The sequence below is a fragment of the Littorina saxatilis genome, linkage group LG7, assembly GCF_037325665.1.
Source record: "Littorina saxatilis isolate snail1 linkage group LG7, US_GU_Lsax_2.0, whole genome shotgun sequence".
Lineage (NCBI taxonomy): Eukaryota > Metazoa > Mollusca > Gastropoda > Littorinimorpha > Littorinidae > Littorina > Littorina saxatilis.
Genome location: NC_090251.1, coordinates 18,441,736 through 18,463,312, shown reverse-complemented (window position 1 = coordinate 18,463,312; position 21,577 = coordinate 18,441,736). Strand labels below are relative to the sequence as shown.

Genomic DNA, 21,577 nt, shown 5'->3' with positions numbered 1-21,577 from the left:
TTTAACTTGGGAGGTAGTCTTACGGGTACATGTACCGACATTATGACCAATTCTTCTCCGAACTGAAACAGGATCCAAATAGGGAAGGGGGGGGGGGGTCTTCAAAAGAGTAGGGGCGACTGTTGCATCAATTGTGTTTCAACATAAACTGGCTGTGGGTAGTAGATGGAGCCATATCACGTGCCTGTGGTCAGAACCTTACGATTTTTCTTCACTCTTTAACGGCATCCAGTAGTAACAGAGCGAAGTGACCAAACCCTCCCTAATGCTCTCTTCTTCTTTCGGACCTCCTTCCTTTCCACGGCCAACATTGGAGAGAAAAACAGCTTTTGACTCAATGTAAAAAGGGAGAGATAAATTTCGTCCTAGGCGTTTATTTGCCCCATAAAATCTGACACATCAAATGATCCGAGGATATCGTTGAAGCATCATTGTCAATCTTGGCTCCAAGTATAATCCCGACTTGCTGCACTATCCACAATTTGTCATTGCCAAATATTCTGCATCCGTCTCTGACATAAGTCGCGTGACCCGGTGTGGAAAGATGGAGACGAAATCTGTGTTCCTCGCTCTTTTTGTGGGTGAGTAGTATTCATGTGAATGTTTTTCTTCTGTACGACTCATTTATCTTTTCATGTTATTGAGATTGCGGTAACGACTGAGTTGTTTCAGTGTAACGACTGAGTTACTTTTGGTATTGACAAACATGGATAACATAATTTAGTTTCTTCTTGGCGTTTGTATGTACGAATAAAAAAATAAAATAAAAAAATAAAAAGTGAGTTACGTCGAGACGTGTCCCCAAATACAGTCGATGTGCACATATACATATCTTCTTCTTGTCGTTCGCTGTAAGATCGTCAGTCCGGACTGCAGGGCAAACACATATACATATGAAACTAGTGACGGCAATAAAGATAATACAACTAAAAAACAGTTGACTTGCACACACTGTGAGGCCGTGGATATAAACACGCGCTGTACATTAAAGGCAGAGTAAGCCTCCCGTAAACCATCACAGATACGGTCAGGCTTATACACACAGTACAAACACCATTTCATTTAAACACTCACCAATTGAGAACATCCTAGGTGCCCTCCGTAAAGAGCGAACAATTTTCAAAGAATTTATTTTTGCGTGGTTTATCTTACCCCTGAGCCATCGTGAACCTGTGTGATCCAGTTTTCCCTTTTCACAATGCAGTCGTCATAGTTAGTCATTTGAATGCGACTCGACGTGAGCTTATCTACAATAGCACGTTTTTTTATGCACGAAACAACGGCTGTGGTTCACAAGAACTCTAGCGATGGCTTGTGACTGTTGAGAGGAACGGCGATTTGCACTGATAAACCGGCCGTCGTCTGCTACGACCCTTGCGTGACCCTGCTTCCGGGCTTTTCATTTTTTAAACTTTCACAACTTCGAATTGTTCTGATCTTGTCTTGATGAAAAACGAATTCTTTTATGATTAAAGAATGTTTGTGTAACAAGCTGTCAATTTATTATTTAGATTTTAAAAGTTAGGTCTAGCGCAAAAACGAGGCGCCGTTGTTGTTAACGGAACAAGTCTACGAAAATAAATTCTTGGAAAATGTCTCACGCTCGACAGAAAGCAGCCAGGATGTTCCCGTTCGGTGAGCGTTCAAATGGAAGTATGCTTGTACTGTATTTAGACGCTCGGGGAGCTCTGTGATGGTTTACGGGAGGCTTACTGTGCCTTTAACGTTCTCTGATGACTGTCTACAGTTTCATTGTTATGTAAACGCAAATAAACGCAAATAAAGGATGCGTTAATTAAACCTTTATGGACTTGAAATAAAAAGAAAATCATGATACTAGTATGTTCTGCACGTGTTGTTTTAGCGTTCTTATCTTGTCAGAACCGTGTTTGCCGTTATCTGGGTCACACGCGAGGTCTTGTTGACGGGGATCCCAAACCGTCATGGGGACAACTTTCAGCACGTGCAAAATGTGGAAAAGCAGCTTTTCGTGTTCAGAGTATTCAGGCAAGCTGTACCGTACTCACAAAACTGTTACAACATTCATTTCTGCGACACAGGCGCGATGCCGAAACTATCACCAGATCAGCGCCAACAGGCGATCGGGAGACTTGATGCCGGACAATCAGTTCAGCAAGTTGCTAGAGCATTTGGAGTAAATGTCACCACGGTTTATCGCCTGCAGCAATGTTTTCATGCCACGAACAGTACCTGCGACTTACCAGGACGTCGCAGACCCCGGGTAACAACAGCCCGACAAGATCGCCATCTTGTCCATCAACACGAGCGAGATGCATTCGGAACTGCCGCCAACACAGCCCGTAACACATTCGGGGTGCATAGACAACCCGTCAGTGCCAGAATTGTACGCCGACGGCTTGGTGGGCAGAACCTGGTAAATCGGCGTCCTGCTCGACGTCCTGTCTTGACAGCTCAGCATCGCCTGGATCGTCTGGCCTGGACCCAGCAGCATGCCCACTGGCGTCATCGGGACTGGCGGAGGGCTCTTTTTTCGGACGAGAAGCGCTTTTGCCTGGAACCTGGCGATGGGCGTGTCCGGATCTGGCGAAGACCTGGACAGCGGTTTGCTAACAATAACATCCTGCAGCATGATCTATGCGGAGGTGCCAGCGTCATGATATGGGGCGCCATTGGTGTCAATCAGCGAGTGGGGCCTGTCGTCTTTCAGAACGTCGGCCAAGGTCGTGGGAATGGTGTCAATGCAGACCGCTATATCAATCAAGTCCTGCGTCCCTATGTGGTTCCATTTGTCCAGAGGCACCGGAACTGCCTGTTCCAGCAAGACAATGCCCGTCCCCATTCTGCACGTGCTACCCAGAACTTCCTGCGTCACAACAGCGTAAACCTTCTGCCTCATCCTGCTCGATTCCCGATCTCAACCCAATCGAACACTTTTGGGACATCATGCAAAGAAGGATTAATGCCCTTGCCCGGAGACCCCGCACAGCAGCATAACCGCGTGCTGCCGTGACCCAGGTGTGGGCTCAGGTCCCTCAGCAGAAAATTAATCACCTCGTCCTCTCCATGTACCGGAGGTGCGCCACAGTCATCAACGCCCAGGGAGGAGCAACACGCTATTGACTTTCAACAGTCTTCAAACAGTGTTCAGTGGAACATGGCATGTCATGCTCTCATCCCAATACACTTTTCCGTCTGGTTTTTGTATCGGTCAATTCGTGTTCTTGTTATTGTTAACCCGAAATAATTAATTCGACATTGTTGGCGTGTCGAAGAAGACAACCGCAGTGGGTTTGTTCGAGTGTAACCCATCTTCACTGCAGCATTTGCGTTTCTTTTGCCTCTGAGTTTAGATGTACTCTCCATGTCAGTTCTTTGGAATATTGCTTACTACATGACTTACTTGAAAAGAAGTTTATATCATACTTTATGATCGCCATTGATTGTATCCCATTAAGAATAGCCCTTGATACTCAATATCTTTTCGTTCAAAACTCTACATGGGCTAGATACCCTGTGGGGAAATGCTTTTTATCTGTGGAATCTTAACTTTTGAAAACCATGACTGGACAGCAATCTGTGAGATTTCTCTGGGGTGATGCATTTTGTGTGAAGGTTTCCATCGTCAAGGAATTAGTGTTCGGATGAAAGATATCTTCGTTTCCTTGAACAGTTTTACATGAGAAAAAAGAGCTACCTTTCACTTGGAAACAGTCAAAGAATGTAGAGATTGACTATGTTCTGTGCACATTTTCTGTAGGGACATTTTTCTTTTCGCTTTTATATTTTGACTGAGACTATAATTGTCAATAAGCAATATTTGTTCAATTAGTAAAAACACAAGGAAAACAACCCGAGTATGTCCTACTGTTACTATAGAATAGGGAATTTATGTAGCCTTTTCTTTGTTTGTTGATCTGTTTGTTTGTGTGTATGTGCTTGTTTGTGTGTTCTTTACATGATCCACTTACGTCCTGTAATGATTTCTGATTAATATATATTTTTTTAAATGTTATGTTATGTTGTTGTTAGATTGTTTTTGTTTTGTTTTTTCTTATTTCCTTTTCTGGGAGGTTTGAAACGTGTAGATCAATGGACTTGTTAATCAGCTTGTGTGTATACGAGCGTGCGCACGAAAAAGATCCCACGCTCACAGCGAAAGTTTCAGGGCTTTGAAAAAGACACAACTGAAGACACGAATGCATCGTCTCCTGCCTCTCATTATCATGATCGTATCTCGATGCTTTGAGGAAACAAGCCTAATGTTGGCGTGTCGAAGAAGACAACCGCAGTGGGTTTGTTCGAGTCTGAAGTATCACACCATGTCTTCAGCGTATTACCAATACCTGTCCCAATAAAGGCCAACTGGTCTAAGAGGACGTGAGACTCAGATATAGACGAATTCCCAGAAGAAGAAAACTCTGTCGGGTTTGTATGGCTTGTGAAAGACTGAATGCTTTTTTTACTCGGACGAACATTGAAGGGGCCAATCACTAGCGAGGGGTGTGTCGGAAACACGTGGACAGGAGCACGTGTGACTTTATTTGTCAGAGGAAAAGCAAGGGTATTCACTCTTTCACAACCCATACAAACCCGACAGAGTTATTTTTGAAAATCGTCTATTAGTCAGAAAGTGCGTAGGCCCGTGCATGTGGCTAGCAAGGTGAGCAAGGGTAACTTTGTGCTCGGTTCATGGACACCTGACCCCACATTTAGCCGGGGTGGGGGCTTCAGGGGAACAGTCGCCAGGTCACGGTCGGCTGACTTTCACCAAAGCATCACCCCTCGAGCGCAGAGTGTTATTGTCGTGGATTTTCCCTGCCAGAAGGGAGTAAAGACATGTTAAAGATACTGCTTTCCCTCGCTGTGTACACATTCCTGCACAGCGCAAGAGACGAGTGCAGGCTTTGTACTATAATTGTAGGAGCATCCTTCGGCTTGAAGACACACCGACATTGAACAGCCTTGGTGCTTCTGTGCAGATTGCGTTTCATTATTATTCGTATTCTTTATTATAACCATTTAAGTTATCATTATTATTATTGTTTTTTGTTTTTGTTTTTTTTACTGAATTTTTTTTCTCCAGACTGACACCGTTTGTTAATTTTGACAATGACAACTCTTTATTTTACGTGAGTACTGGAAAAGCAGAGATCTGCTTTTTTAACATCTGGCCTCTAGTCCGAAAGAGGGGATAATCTATTGTAGCTAAATAAGAGATGTTTCGTCTTTACTGAATGAAACTAAGAACAAACATGTGTGTAAGTATAGTTATATGCATGAAACGTGTGACAGCAGGACAAGCGTATTCCACTAGGGAGTGTTAAAAGCAAGGGTGTAAAGCAGTAAAGAGCAAAACGTAAGAGAGAGAGAGAGAGAGAGAGAGAGAGAGAGAGAGAGAGAGAGAGAGAGAGAGAGAGAGAGAGAGAGAGAGAGAGAGAGAGAGAGAGACGGAGAGAGAGGGAGGAGATAGAGAGGATGATGGTGTTGCGTCCGTGCTGCATGTAATATTATTACGTCATAAAACGCGTCCGTGAGGTTCTCTTTGGGTTGATAAACAGTCCTTGACCTTGACCGGGCATGTCGGGGTAACACCCAGGAACATGCCCCTGATGGTTTAGCCGTGAGGGCGTTAACACATGTATCATCACCTTGCACGTTCTTCTGCTTCTAACATGCCCATAACCAACCTGTGACTATTTTTGATACTGCATTTCAAACAAATCATTATAAACATTATTTAACCTTGAACTTTCCGTTCCTAGAGTTCCTTTCCCTTTTTGCGTGTTTCCCCTCCATTTTCTTTCAAACCCTGTTCGTTCCGTGTTGCGTCTGCTTTTTGTTGTCTTTTGTGTTCTTTTCCTGATGAAGCTTCCAGAAGCGAAAATTCGTAATCGTCTTGTGTCGTCTTTGTATTGGTGAGTACAGTAATCCTTTGTTTTTTAACCTTGAACTTTCTCACAAATGTGACATTGATCTGTTTCAGCTCTGTCTGTGCTGTGCTCAGCACGTGCCGACAATCACTGTGACGTCAGCAGGAGTATGACGTGTGTCACCGACGTGATGCAGTCAGGCGTCTTAAACAGCTTTGTGAATCCTAATGAGACGACGTGGCACAGGGCATGTGGGTACGTGTCCTGATTACAATTAGGCGGAGGTCAATAGATACGTATACTGAAATCACACCCCACCCCCCCCCCCTCCCCCCGCACCCTTTTTGAAAGTGTTTATTGTGCACGGTAGTGTGTGTCGAACGTCAATGCATTCTATTGTGATTTTGGTGTGCTTGCAATAAACTATCACAGTGCTTCCCACTTTTCCAAATCATAATAAAAACAGCTTCCTTGAATGTGGAACAAATATCACGGATATGCAGGAATTGATCTATTATTTTCTTAAAAATGTATTCAATACTTTATCGGCACATCGGTTGGACATTTGTGTTCCTGTTTCCAAATCAAAAGCTCGCAGAAAATAGGACCGAGCTACCAGTGCTTGTTTGAGTGTGACACTTCTGACAAAATGACCGAAGTCTTTTACGCCCCACGATGGTGACACGGCGGTAGGGCATGTGTACCGTATCTGAGTCATCACATACAGTTGACATGGATTCAAGCCTTTGACTTGAAGATCACAAGTACAACGCTTTACCAACTAAGCTTTAAATGACATCAAAACATCCATTAAGACCACATAGTAACAGCATGACTACTTTTCAATGAATTTGGCAAAGTGATTGATGCGTCAGTTACACGTGAATTCAACAGAAAATGCAACCCTCAGTATCAAATTCTTTGTTGCACATTGACCTGGTTTATTCTGCATGCAGCACACTCAAGACGACCATGCAATGCATCAGGGAAGCCACAGCCGACTGTAACGCCACGGAAATAGCCGCCATCAAGAGCAACTTTGCCGCCGTCGAGTCAACACAGAAGGAGTTCTGCAACGAGGGTTAGCATAAGCTTGAACACACACACGCGCACGCACGCACACTTGAACACATACACACGACGATGAGTCGTCCGACGAAATGTTCTTCGACTAAGTGACAGTGAATATTGATTCCGGAATAAGGCAAGGTTGTCCTTTTTCTGCACTAGCCTTCGTATTAGCAGTTGAATTGTTCGCAATCAAATTTCGAGAGGCCAAAAATATAAAGGGTATGTCATTATGGAACAACGGAGATATGGATAAAGTTTTGAAAGTATTGTTGTACGCTGATGTTGTTACATTGTTTTTGCAAGATGAACATGACATGTTGCAAGCCCTGGCTTTGATTGATAAATTTTCGGAAATATCAGGTTTGAACATAAATCACCAAAAATCCAAGCTAATGTGGTTTGGGTCACGGAAGAACTGTAGGAATGAGTGTTGCGGTTTTGCATGTACAGACAAAATGAAAAGTCTGGGTGCATCAAAAGTGAGAGAGAATTGGGAAGAGAGAGTGAATGTTGCAAAAAGGCTCATCTGCGTGTGGGAGAAAAGGAATTTGAGCATTATTGGTAAAGTCTGTGTATTTAAAACGTTTATTCTGCCACATTTTGTCTATATAATGCAGGCGCTGATTGTACCAGACGACGTTCTAACTGAAATTAATAGGTTAATGTTTCGCTTCGTGTGGCGCAAAAAAGACTGCAACAGGAAGGCATTTGAAAAGGTGAAAAGAACTGTTTTATGTAACGAAGTTAAGCAAGGTGGATTGAATATGATTGATTTGCGACAGATGCAGTGTTCCTTTTTGTTAAGCTGGGTTGTGAACCTAACTCTGTCTAATGAAGACCAGAAATGGTCATGGCTCCCAAAAGCACTGTTTTTCCGTTTTGGGAGTCGCTTTGAATGTTTTTTTGCGAACATTAATAGCAAACCATTTAAAGGATTGGACAGTATTAAATCGGAATTTTGGTCCGCTGTGTTGAAGGCATGGCTTGATAATAATCAAGTCGATAATGGTAATTCTGTATCGGGTTTGTTGTGAAACAACAAAGATATAATTTGTCAAGGTAACCCACTCTTTCTTGCGGATTGGATTAAAAGTGGTATAATTTATGTGAGCGATGTGTGTGAGAATGGACGTTTTGCTACCTATGAAGAAGTGTGTGAAAGAACTGGCTACACTGCAAATAGATTGCTTGAGTACAATGTTGTTCGTACAGCTGTACATCTCCTTTTAAGAAATGTAGCTATAGACGATGTAAATTGTTCAGTCTGTGACATTCCGACCTTTTGTGGAAAAAAAGTGAGATCAGTAAAAGAAATTCGAAAGATTCTCGTAGGAAAAAAATACAGCCCACCCTGTTTATAAGGATTTTGGAGAAGAAAGTTAGGATTTGAAATTGACGAAAAGAATTGGAACTTAGCATGCAGCCACTGTCACTAGTGAAGTTCGATTACGTGTACTGCATTGGAAAATATTGCAAAACATTTATCCAACTAATATTTTATTGTGTAAAATGAAAGTGAAGGCTGATAAAAACTGTACATATTGTGAGGATGAACTTGATGTATTGGAGCATTTTTTCTTTGAATGCCCAACCGTGCTCAGGTTTTGGAAATATATTGAAATGTACATATTAGTAAACATTGGTGAAAGAATTAGGTTGAATATTACAGATGTGCTTTTTGGTATTAAAAGTAACAGCAAAAATATGAAGAAGATTAATCATATTATTTTAATCGCAAAGATGTGCGTAAGCATTTAAAAAAAACCCGATTCACGATTAACACTGGGAATTATTTTTGGAAATCATGTTGTTTTGAGATTTTGTTAGTCTAACGTTTTATTAATTAGAAACAAGTTGTTTATTGTCTCTGATTTAAGGTAAAGCATGTAAATGAGAAATTATGTGTACAAACAGAAAACACACAGTTACCATGTTTGTTATCACGTGTTTATTGATTGATTAAAATTTTGGAGAAAAAAAAAGTGACAGTGAAGAATCGTGACAAAATTCAAAGTCTAGTATGTGAAATGCTCTGATTATTTTAAAATCCAAAAACAAAGAGACTGCCAACGTTCCAAAATTCAGAATAAAAAAACAAGAAAGGTAAGTTGTTGGAACGTTTGTTATTGACAAAATTACGTAGAGGTTACATGCCGAGTCTCAGTGATTATCAAAAATAATGGTCGAAGTTAGCGGATCATGAAAAATGCGAGCTTTAGCGAGCTTTTTCATGACCGCGAACTGAGACCATTATTTTTGATAATCACTGAGACGAGGTGTGTAACCTCTTTATTCCTCCTTTCTTCAGTTATTCAAAGAAAAGAGGAGTTTTTTTGCGAAAGTTTGATCGAATCCTATTCACTCAACCAGTCAACCTGCGCAGGCGATCGATTAATGCGCGGTTGTATAGTTCCGTGCAAATCATTTCATTCTGTTAACACTTCTTGTCAGTGTTCCTATTTTGGACTAAAATCAAGTACACAAATATGCTGTTATTCTGCTGTGGCGGCAAAGGCAGATATTGTGTGTTCTGTATATGTTTTGGTATCGCTTAGGATAATGTTCTTTCGTCAAATGGGACTAGCAGACGAACTTTTGCACCCGTGTTCCAACGTTAAAAACTGTATGAAGTTCAGTTTTCTGGGGAAAATAGTGTATGAAACCGCTTTATGTTGTTTAAATTGATGAGATGTGTGCATTTGGTTGCGTGTGATCTGTTTATTAAATGAAATATTGTTGAAAACTGACCGTCGGATTGCAGTCTGTTGTCGAAGAAACTGAGTGAAAAGAAATTTGAAAGGGGAACTACTCTTGTCGCTAGACAAAGTATGAGAGTTACTTGCCTTGGGGATTTGCTTGCGATGAACGTTTGTGCACAGCAGACCTAGATTCAGAAAACAACCAAACTCATGGATTTTATATGGAGATTCATGTGTTCAAGCCTGTAGTTGTTAATTTAAATGCGGTATGTTTGTATTGTTTGCTCCAGAGATGTATACTTCGTACATTAGAGCGTTCGGAACTTTTCAGTCGCAAAAGTAGTACCGACGCAGAACAGCTTCTCTACCCATTGCGCTATCGAGGATTCAGGCTGTTGCTGGGTCGTTATTTGTTTGGTTGCTGGGTGTTTATCGAAAAATAACTAGCTCTACAAGTTTACAGAGGTAAAGAAGCAGAGGGGAGAATAAGTTACAATTACGTTTTGATAATAACAACGTTCCAACAACTTACCTTTCTTGTTTTTTTATTCTGATTATTCTAGTTATGTTTTATGCAGCATTCGCTGAATTAAATAAACTCAAACCATTCAATATGGGTCGAACCAAGTGAAAGATGTTGAAGGGGTGTCATATTATGTCGTGCAACGTGTTAGATTGTTCTTGTGTGTGCAGCTTTCAAATGCATGATACGGATGGGTGACTGTATGAACGCCGAGCCAGCGCTAAAGACGTATCTGAGCACACAGATCACAGCTATAAATACATCTTTCTGCCCGTAAGTTTGTCGACATTTGCTGATGCTTATGTCGTCGTTGTCATTGTTGTTAAAATCTAAGCACACAGATCACAGCTGTTAACACATCTTTCTGCCTTAAGTGTGTCCATATTTGTTGTTAAAACGAACACACACACACACACACACACACACACACACACACACACACACACACACACACACACACACACACACACACACACACACACACACACACACACACACACACGCGCGCGCGCACACACACACAACCACACAAACAAACAAACAAACAAACAAACAAAACTTTAGTTATATATTTTCATTAATGTTTACTTCTAGTAGTCAAGCACTCGACTTGATTCTGGGGTCACTGGTTCGTATCCAGGCGGGGACGGATACGGATCAACTTAAAGTGCAGACTCAGAGACGGTATCCATGTCCCTCCCCCGTGTCACCACAGTGGCACGTAAAAGACCTCGGTCATTCTGCCATAAGTGCAGGTGGCTGTTTACACCTACACACGCACACACCTGGGTAGCGCCACTCTTGTTGCTGCTAGCTTTCCACTGGGAGGAAGCGACCCAAATTTCTCAGCATTGGGATGATAAAGTGAAGTAAATGAAATGAAATGCTCGTGTATGCATGTGCGTGCCTTCGTGCGTTGTGCACGCAGGTGTTACTTTAGTTTCTTCCTTTACGACAGTGCGACCAGAAATGTGATGGAGTGTCTGCACCAGAAAGTGCACAAGAAGTGTCACGTGATGAAAAAGATTAGGGATGCTGTTCACGGGATTGCAGAGCTGGATGATTACTGTCGTAAGTCCTGGAGTGGTGGTGTTCGGGGGGAGGGGGTGAGTGAGTGAGTGTGAGAGAGAGAGAGAGAGAGGGAGAGGGAGAGAGAGAGAGAGAGAGAGAGAGAGAGAGAGAGAGGAACGAGGAAGAGACAGAGAGAGAATTGAATTGAATTGAATTGAACTTTATTTATCGAGGGTAACAGAATAAGCAATGTAAATATGAGAGAGAGAGAGAGAGAGAGAGAGAGAGAGAGAGAGAGAGAGAGAGAGAGAGAGAGAGAGAGAGAGAGAGAGATTGAGCAAGAGACGGGGGGATCAGGTGATGAAAATGATAAGGGATATGCACAGGATGGAAGAGCTAGATGATTAGTGTTGTATGTAGATTGTGATTTGTTAAAACCACGCTTATTGCTTTATTCAATCATTCCTCGTCGACTTACAAAATTAACATTACAACAGACTGCACGCTTATATTGGTGATACTTTTGGGGTCCATTCGACTGAGGATTTCTTTACACTATTATGTCAGTTTTGTTATGGTGTTGTTGTTGTTGTTGGTGATGGTAATGGCGATGCTGTTGTTTGTGGAGGTTGTGTGCGTTAATAAAATTCCATTACTCCGTGCACTTTATCCTGGGAAACATATCTTAGTTTGGCCAACTCGACTGATCATACCTTGCCAATGATCCAAACGGTTATTCTCTTTGTATAAGGGACGATTAAAGATAACGACATTTAAGCCGTCAATGTGTCCTGCATGCCTCTGTAGGGAAAAGTATACTGCTTATTATATGAATTGTCTACCGAACTGTACGGCTCTAAGATTTCTCCGGTGTGGGGGATGAGGGGGTAACTAAGAGAAAATTCAAACGACGGTGTCACAATGTGTGAAGGTGAAGACAGCTGCCCAGCACTGAAGCAGTGTCAGGCCAGTTTCTCTCTCGGTGCACCCAAACAGAGCGGGCTAGACAACAAGACATGCGGGTAAGAATAGCATTGACCGTGCAATAGAACCCCCCCCCCCCCCATGTGTGTGATTGTGTGCTTGTATGAATATGTATGTGTGTGTGTGTGTGTGTGTGTGTGTGTGTGTGTGCGTGCGTGCTTGAGTGCGTGCGTGCGTTCGTGCGTTGGTGCGTGTGTGCGCGTGTGTTCATACGTGAGTGCGTCCGTGCGTGCGTGCGTGCATGCGTGCGTGCGTGCATGCGTGCGTAGGTTCATGCGTGCGTGCATGTGTGCCTGCCTGCTTGCCGACATGTGTGTCAGGTGTGTGTATGTGTGTCACAGATTGTTCCAGGCCTACGCTCTCTGCGTGGAAGGCGCCGTAGCATCGTGTCCAGGCATCAGGTCACGCATGGGACAGCCCATGCCCTCACATGTCTCTGGGATGATCGGCCAGGCCTGTGCTTGTACGTTCCATTCCTTCATTGTCAGTCTGGGGGAGGTGTTGCTGTTGGCAGTGGCGAGCTTGTTGTTGTTGTTGCTGTTGTTGTTGTTGTTTGTGGTGGTGGTCGAGGTGCTGGTGGGGGAGGTATTGACGGTGTTGTTGTTGTTGTTGTTGTTGTTTGTGGTGGTGGTGGTTGTGTTGGTGGTATTAGCGGTGTTGTTGTTGTTGTTGCTGTTTGTGGTGGTGGTAGTGGTGGTGTTGGTGGTATTGGCGATAGTGTTGTTGTTATTGTTTTTGTTTTTTGTGTGTGGTGGTGGTTGTGGTAGTGGTTTTGGCGGTGTTTTTGTTGTTGTTGTTGTTGTTGTTGCTGATTGTGGTGGTGGTGGTGGTGTTGGTGGTATTGGCGATAGTGTTGTTGTTGTTGTTGTTGTTGGTTGTTGTTTTGGCGTTGTGACGCATTTTGGTGTTGGTGGTATGGTCGGCTTGTTGTGGCTAAAAGAGCAAAGGTAGAGAATCCCCGAGGGAACAATGCGTTGAAGCTTTGCTGAATCTTAAATTGTCACAGATGGAGAAACAAAATCCACAACAAACATCAGAAAAGATAAACATTTGCGACAGTCGCAATAACATTATTCCAACCGTCTTTTGTTCTACTTTACTGATCTTGTTGCGTGTTTGTTTGTTTGTTTGTTTCAGTTTTACGTAAGAACATAAGCAATGGCTAGGTCATGTTTTGTGTATTCACAATATTGAACTTTGATTTCATGCGCCGTATTTAGGCGAAATACGGACATCTTGTTTGTGAAATGTTAATATACATAGTGTGTGTGTGTTTGTGTGTGTGTGTGTGTGTGTGTGTGTGTGTGTGTGTGTTTGTTTGTGTGTGTGTTGAGGGATGTGTGTGTGTGTGTGTGTGTGTGTGTGTGTGTTTGTGTGTGTGTTGAGGGATGTGTGTGTGTGTGTGTGTGTGTGGATGGATGTTTGTGTGTGTGTGGAGGGATGTGTGTGTGTTTGTGTGTGTGTGTGCGTACGTGCGAGTGTGCGTGTGTGTTTGCAGTGGTGGCGAAACCAGAGGTAATAGCCATCTACGACTGTCCAGCTTTCACCAACTGTATCGACGCATTCATGACCTCTAAGAACGCGTTCTCCGCTCAGAATCTCTGCCGGTAAGCTTCCACTTCGTCACTGCAAAGCCCATTGCAGGTCATTGTTGCTTTTGACCAGTGTCCATACTCTATCGTGTGTCAGCTGTTGTTCTTATGTAGAACCTAGCTGACTTTACTCAGAATGGGATGGTTGTTTTCACAATGAGGACTTAACAGAGATGGTTGCTGTTATTGTTGTTCTTGTTGTTCTTGGGGTGTTTTTTTTGCTGCTGTTGTTGTTGTTGTTGTTGTTGTTGTTGCTGTTGTTGTTGTTGTTGTTGTTTTCTGTTCTGTTTGGTTCTGTTCTGTTCTTTCTGTCTTTGTTTTTCTTTATTTCTTTGTGAGTGTCTGTTAACGTTGCTGTTGTTGTTGTTGTTGTTGTTGTTGTTGTTGCCGCTGCTGTTGCTGTCGTTGTTGTTGTTGTTGCCGCTGCTGTTGCTGTCGTTGTTGTTGTTGGTGGTGGTGGTGGTAATGTTGTTAATGTGTTCTGTTCTGTTTGGTTCTGTTCTGTTTTTTCTGTCTTTATTTTTGTGTATTTCTTTGTGAGTGTATGTCTGTCTCTCTGTCTGTCTTTCTTACTTTCTATATTTTGTGTCTTTCTTTTTCTCTATATCTGTCTCTCTTTCTCTTTTTATATTTAGTCAAGTTTTGACTAAATATTTTAACATCGAGGGGGAATCGAAACGAGGGTCGTGGTGTATGTGCGTGCGTGTGTGTGTGTGTCTGTGTGTGTGTGTAGAGCGATTCAGACTAAACTACTGGACCGATCTTTATGAAATTTGACATGAGAGTTCCTGGGTATGAAATCCCCGAACGTTTTTTTCATTTTTTTGATAAATGTCTTTGATGACGTCATATCCGGCTTTTCGTGAAAGTTGAGGCGGCACTGTCACGCCCTCATTTTTCAACCAAATTGGTTGAAATTTTGGTCAAGTAATCTTCGACGAAGCCCGGACTTCGGTATTGCATTTCAGCTTGGTGGCTTAAAAATTAATTAATGACTTTGGTCATTAAAAATCTGAAAATTGTAAAAAAAAATAAAAATTTATAAAACGATCCAAATTTACGTTTATCTTATTCTCCATCATTTGCTGATTCCAAAAACATATAAATATGTTATATTTGGATTAAAAACAAGCTCTGAAAATTAAATATATAAAAATTATTATCAAAATTAAATTGTCCAAATCAATTTAAAAACACTTTCATCTTATTCCTTGTCAGTTCCTGATTCCAAAAACATATAGATATGATATGTTTGGATTAAAAACACGCTCAGAAAGTTAAAACAAAGAGAGGTACAGAAAAGCGTGCTATCCTTCTTAGCGCAACTACTACCCCGCTCTTCTTGTCAATTTCACTGCCTTTGCCGTGAGCGGTGGACTGACGATGCTACGAGTATACGGTCTTGCTGAAAAATGGCATTGCGTTCAGTTTCATTCTGTGAGTTCGACAGCTACTTGACTAAATATTGTATTTTCGCGTTACGCGACTTGTTTTTATATTTAGTCAAGTTTTGACTAAATATTTTAACATCGAGGGGGAATCGAAACGAGGGTCGTGGTGTATGTGTGTGTGTGTGTGTGTGTGTGTATGTGTGTGTGTATGTGTGTGTGTGCGTGCGTGTAGAGCGATTCAGACCAAACTACTGGACCGATCTTTATGAAATTTGACATGAGAGTTCCTGGGATTGATATCCCCATACGTTTTTTTCATTTTTTTGATAAATGTCTTTGATGACGTCATATCCGGCTTTTCGTGAAAGTTGAGGCGGCACTGTCACGCCCTCATTTTTCAACCAAATTGGTTGAAATTTTCGTCAAGTAATCTTCGACGAAGCCCGGGGTTCGGTATTGCATTTCAGCTTGGTGGCTTAAAAATTAATTAATGACTTTGGTCATTAAAAATCTGAAAATTGTAAAAAAAAATAAAAATTTATAAAACGATCCAAATTTACGTTTATCTTATTCTCCATCATTTGCTGATTCCAAAAACATATAAATATGTTATATTCGGATTAAAAACAAGCTCTGAAAATTAAATATATAAAAATTATTATCAAAATTTTTTTTTCGAAATCAATTTAAAAACACTTTCATCTTATTCCTTGTCGGTTCCTGATTCCAAAAATATATAGATAGGATATGTTTGGATTAAAAACACGCTCAGAAAGTTAAAACGAAGAGAGGTACAGAAAAGCGTGCTATGCAGCATAGCGTAACCACTACCCCGCTCGCGCGCTCTTCTTGTCAATTTCACTGCCTATGCCGTGAGCGGTGGACCACGAGTATACGGTCTTGCTGCGTTGCATTGCGTTCAGTTTCATTCTGTGAGTTCGACAGCTACTTGACTAAATATTGTATTTTCGCCTTACGCGACTTGTTTCTTCTTCTTTTTCTTTCTTTCTCGTTTACGTTTTTTCAGTCTTTCTGTCTCTCTCTTTCTTTCATTCCTTCTTTCTTTCCTTTTCTCTATCTCTCCCTTTCTTTCTTTCTTTCTTTCGGTCTTTCTTTCGGTCTTTCTTTCAAAATCCGAAATTAAGACTGTGCGAAACGAGCCTATAGTTCCTGCTTGACGCTAACTGACTGCCAGGGAAAAGGCAAATATGATGTCACATTTTGTGTCTGCTGCACACAGCACGCTGCAGGGTGTGATTGGCTGCGCGACAAAAACCATCAACAGCTGTCCTGCTGTGACCAGTCAAGCGCGAAATTCTTTCATCCATGACGCCAACATGGCAGCGTTTGGAGCAGCCGACATGATGTGCGGAATGGCTCAAGTCTGTAAGTTTTCAGTGCGGATGACATCATCATTGTTTCACAGTAATAATCCGTGACGTCATAAGTGTCGGTATAATTATTAGACGGGCGCAGTGGGGTAGTGAATAAGACATCGGCCTCCTAATCGTAAGGTCGTGAGTTCAAATCCCGGTCGCGGCCGCCTGGTGGGTTAAAGGTGGAGATTTTTCTGATCTCCCGGGTCAACTTATGTGAAGACCTGCTCTAGTGCCTTATCCACCTTCGTGTGTACACGCAAGCACAAGACCAAGTGCGCACGGAAAAGATCCTGTAATCCATGTCAGAGTTCGGTAGGTTATAGAAACACGAAATTACCCAGCATGCTTCCCCCGAAATCGGCGTATGCTGCCTGAATGGCAGGATAAAAACGGTCATACACGTAAAAATCTACTCGTGCAAACACATGAGTGAACGTGGGAGTTTAAGCCCATGAACAAAGAAGAAGAATAATAATAAGAAGTGTCGGTATTACTAATGACGTCATCTAGTATAACCGTAATCGTTGTTGTTTTGGTTTCGTTTATAGTGTCTGATGTAATGTTGGTGTTGTAAGTGCAGTTTACCTTGTCAAAATTAATGTGACCTTTTGCACCGGGGTCGAAAGGAATGTTCTTGGTCTCTTTTTGTCGTTTTGTCTTTGTCTCATTCAACCACATCCCCCCCCACCCCCTCCCCCACCCCAACACCCACCCTCCCCCCTTCTTGTATGGCATCGGGCTTTAAAAACGATTTGTAAAAGGCTAACTGGATCGAGTGTTTGTAGTTATTTGTTAAATCGAAGAGAAATTGTCAACTGAAAAGGTTCATATTTTACGACATTGAAAGAGTTCCATAACCACTGAGTAATATGCCGCTGAGTCTTCTTGGCCCAAAGCATCGAGTACACTGACGTGAAGATCTTCGTTTTTTCGGGGTCCTGTTTCATTAGGTTTTATGGAATACGCCTTTGCCTTGCCTTGCCTTGCCTTGCCTTGTTTATTCCACCAAGTTTGTCAGAGTGCGATATTACCCGCTATTACGAGATAGTCGTGTGACAGAGAGTTTTCTTGCACACGAGACTGTAGATGTTTCACGACGGCTTTAGCCGGAGTGAAACAGCAGCAGTCGAGTGTGCAAGAAAACTCTCTGTCACACGACTAGCTCGTAATGGCGATTATGTCTCACAGCTTCAACAGAGGAGAGAACAAACACATTTTGCGTACTCACGCTTGATAAACCTAAACACAGGAGCAGCCATTGTGGAGAGATCTACTTTTTGACGAAAGTGACCGAACAACTATAAATGACGTCTCGGTATATGTGAATGACGTCACAGTCATCGTCACAGTCTGTATCTTTTGAAGCATCGCAATCTTCATGACGTCTTTCTGTGTCTGCATCCGCGAAATGTTTGTTCTTTCCGGGATCTTTGTCATCTATGTTCATAACTCTGTCCTTCTAGATTCAGACTAACAGGCCTCCTGAGCGAGCCACTTTCCAAGGGCAGCTAAATTCGCGTATGGAAACAGTACTGTCGTCTGGGATGCCGTTTTCAGTATTCTCAGCGTTGAATAATTTGTAAAGAGAAGAAACGATAACAGCAGGAGAAATAAAAGTCGTGTGTGCATTTTGGGGTTTTTGGAGGGACAATTTCGTTTGAATCCGTGCTTGCACATGCTCCAAAGCGTGTAACATACAATCTTGCACACGTTTGCTTTAGTAGTGGCAAAGAAGGAAAGCGTGTGACATCATTTTATATCGACAGTGTGATGTGCAGATACGGGGTCCTGCCTGGAGCTAAACCGTTGCAAACTTGGTCTGGTCGTTCTTAAGGCTGATACTCCCTTCAGTCAGCAGTGCACGTGAGTCTCTGTCTGTCTGTCTGTCTGCCTCTCTGTCTGTGTCTGTGTCTGTCTGTCTGTCTGTCTGTCTGTCTGTCTGTCTGTCTCTCTCTCTCTCTCTCTCTCTCCCTCTCTCTCGCTCTCGTTGTGGCACACCAAAATATCTTCAGGCCTTCCTATCTGCACAAACACACTGTCTGTGGGAAGCAACTCCTACTGAGAAGTCACTGCAAGGGAAGCAACTCTTTCTATCTGTATGCATAGCTTGGCTAGGGGAAAAGCCGCTATACGTACAAGTTACTTGTACGACTCGCTTCTAACACAGGACAATCAAGACTTACCAGGAGTGTGCCGGCGGGGCTGTCAAAGCCTGCAACCTGACCAGACCGCACCGCGACCAGGAAGGAGGAATGTCCCACAGCGACGAGCGAAAGAGACCAGACCTGGTCAAACTGTCTTCTATCAGCCAGAAAGTTTGCCGGGGTGGGTATTACGAAACCTTCTTGGCAGACCTAGACATGCGCTTGTTACCCTGATCTGGTTCGTTGGATGTTAATAAATAAATAGATAATAAATAAATAGATTGATAGATACATACATACATGCATGTTTACAAACATACATACAAACATACATACATCCATACAGACAGACAGACAGACAGACAGACAAACAGACAGACAGACAGAAAGACAAATAGACAGATAGATATATAGATAGATAGATAATTAAAAAGTAAAAAAGAAAATACATGAAAAATAATTAAATGAATGAATAAATCAATCAATCAATAAATAAATAAATAAATGAAATCCGTGATGCTAATGTTTGGAGCACTGTCTCTGCATGGGCACACTGGGTAGCAACTGCTAACGGACAATGTGAGGCGTCCCCCTTGTAGAAAATGTGATAGTCATAATTACACCGGAAAAAACAGTTGTAATTGTAATGTACTGTATTGTATTTTTGTTTTCGTTAATTGTTTTGTACCAGGATTACCAGGAATGTATTTTCAATGCGTATTCCTTTATGGATAGTGTTGTTGTGTTGTGTTGTGTTGTGTTGTGTATCGTATCGTATTGTTTCGTATCGTATCGTATTGTATTGTATTGTATTGCACTGTGCAGCGATGGACGGTGAGCAAGTCCAAGGAGTTTCAGGTGTATGGGTAACGCTGAGATGCCCACCTGTAGTGTCTAGTATTATATTATACATGTAGTAAACTCAGAGGCAAAAGAAACGCAAATGCTGCAGTGAAGATGGGTTACCCATGAATTGTAATGTCGAATTAATTATTTCGGGTTAACAATAACAAGGAAACGAATTGACTGATACAAAAACCATACGGAAAAGTGTATTTGGATGAGAGCATGACGTGCCATGTTCTACTGAACAATGTTTGAAGACTGTTGAAAGTCAATAGCGTGTTGCTCCTCCCTGGGCGTTGATGACTGTGGCGCACCTCCGGTACATGGAGAGGACGAGGTGATTCATTTGCTGCTGAGGGACCTGAGCCCACAACTGGGACACGGCAGCACGCAGTTCTGCTGCTGTGCGGGGTCTCCGGCCAAGGGCATTAATCCTTATTTGCATGATGTCCCAAAAGTGTTCGATTGTGTTGAGATCCGGAGATCGAGCAGGATGAGGCAGAATGTTCACGCTGTTGTGACGCAACCTGTCCTGGGTAGCACGTGCAGTATGGGGACGGGCATTGTCTTGCTGGAACAGGCAGTTCCGGTACCTCTGGACAAATGGAACCTCATAGGGACGCAGGACTTGATTGATGTAGCGATCTGCATTGACACCATTCCCACGACCTTGGCCGATGTTCTGAAAGACGACAGGTCCCACTCGCTATAATTGACACCAATGGCGCCCCATATCATGACGCTGGCACCTCCCCATCGATCATGCTGCAGGATGTTATTGTTAGCAAACCGCTGTCCAGGTCTTCTCCAGATCCGGACACGCCCATCGCCAGGTTCCAGGCAAAAGCGTTTCTCGTCCGAATAAATAACCCTCCGCCAGTCCCGATGGCGCCAGTGGGCATGCTGCTGGGCCCAGGCTAGACGATCCAGGCGATGCTGAGCTGTCAAGACAGGACGTCGAGCAGGACACCGATTTACCAGGTTCTGCCCACCAAGGCGTCGGCGTAGAGTTCTGGCATTGACGGGTTGTACATGCACCCCGAATGTGTTACGGGCTGTGTTGGCGGCAGTTTCGAATGCATCTCGCTGGTGTTGATGGACAAGATGGCGATCTTGTCGGGCTGTTGTTACCCGGGGTCTGCCACGTCCTGGTAAGTCGCAGGTACTGTTAGTGACATGAAAACGTTGCTGCAGGCGATAAACCGTGGTGACATTTGCTCCAAATGCCCAAGCAACTTGCTGAACTGATTGTCCGGCATCAAGTCTCCCGATCGCCTGTTGGCGCTGATCTGGTGATAGTCTCGGCATCGCGCTTGTGTCGCAGAAATGAATGTTGTAAACAGTTTTGTGAGTACGGTACAGCTTGCCTGAACACTCTGAACACGAAAAGCTGCTTTTCCACATTCTGCATGTGCTGAAAGTGGTCCCCATGACGGTTTGGGATCCCCGTGAACAAGACCTCGCGTGTGACCCAGATAACGGCAAACACGGTTCTGACCAGATAAGACCGCTAAAACAACACGTGCAGAACATGCTAGTATCATGATTTTCTTTTTATTTAAAGTCCATAAAGGTTTAATTAACGCATCCTTTATTTGCGTTTCTTTTGCCTCCGAGTTTATATTATATTATATTATATTATATTATATTATATTATATTATATTATATTATACTATATTATATTATATTATATTATATTGAATTGTATTGAAATGCATTGCATTGCAATGCATTGTATTGTATTGTATTGTATTGTATTGTATTGCGCAGCGATGGACGGCCAGTCGGTGAGCACGTGCAAGGAGTTCCAGGAGTGTATGGGTAACGCTGAGATGCCCATCAGGGATGCTGGCTTGGTCTCTGTGGACTCGTGGTGCGAGTAAGTACTCCACTCCATTAACTTCTAATCTAATGATTTTTGTTTTCATTTACTATTGTGTAAGTTTATTTACACACTTATTTTACATTACTTCTTACTTTTTTGTCAGAAGTGCAGATGGCTGATACCATCTAGACATGCATACACTTGTATTACACGAGTCAACTCTATGTTCAGACCCAGAGACGGTATCTATGTCCCACCC

At 42.6% G+C, this 21,577-nt stretch overlaps 1 protein-coding gene across 1 annotated transcript in view; it reads left to right on the top strand.

Annotated features, from left to right (window-relative positions):
- Nucleotides 1–461: 461 nt before the first annotated feature.
- LOC138970844 (uncharacterized) overlaps nt 462–21,577 on the top strand; it is a 24,476-nt gene continuing 3,360 nt past the window's right edge. Inside the window, exons 1-12 of the mRNA XM_070343396.1 lie at nt 462–581; nt 5,966–6,107; nt 6,809–6,933; nt 10,316–10,418; nt 11,104–11,216; nt 12,088–12,178; nt 12,482–12,603; nt 13,639–13,747; nt 16,364–16,509; nt 18,281–18,365; nt 18,670–18,827; nt 21,264–21,372. Of these exons, the coding sequence (XP_070199497.1) occupies nt 545–581; nt 5,966–6,107; nt 6,809–6,933; nt 10,316–10,418; nt 11,104–11,216; nt 12,088–12,178; nt 12,482–12,603; nt 13,639–13,747; nt 16,364–16,509; nt 18,281–18,365; nt 18,670–18,827; nt 21,264–21,372 (1,340 nt within the window). The 5' untranslated portion in view covers nt 462–544. The remainder of the gene's footprint in view (nt 582–5,965; nt 6,108–6,808; nt 6,934–10,315; nt 10,419–11,103; nt 11,217–12,087; nt 12,179–12,481; nt 12,604–13,638; nt 13,748–16,363; nt 16,510–18,280; nt 18,366–18,669; nt 18,828–21,263; nt 21,373–21,577) is intronic.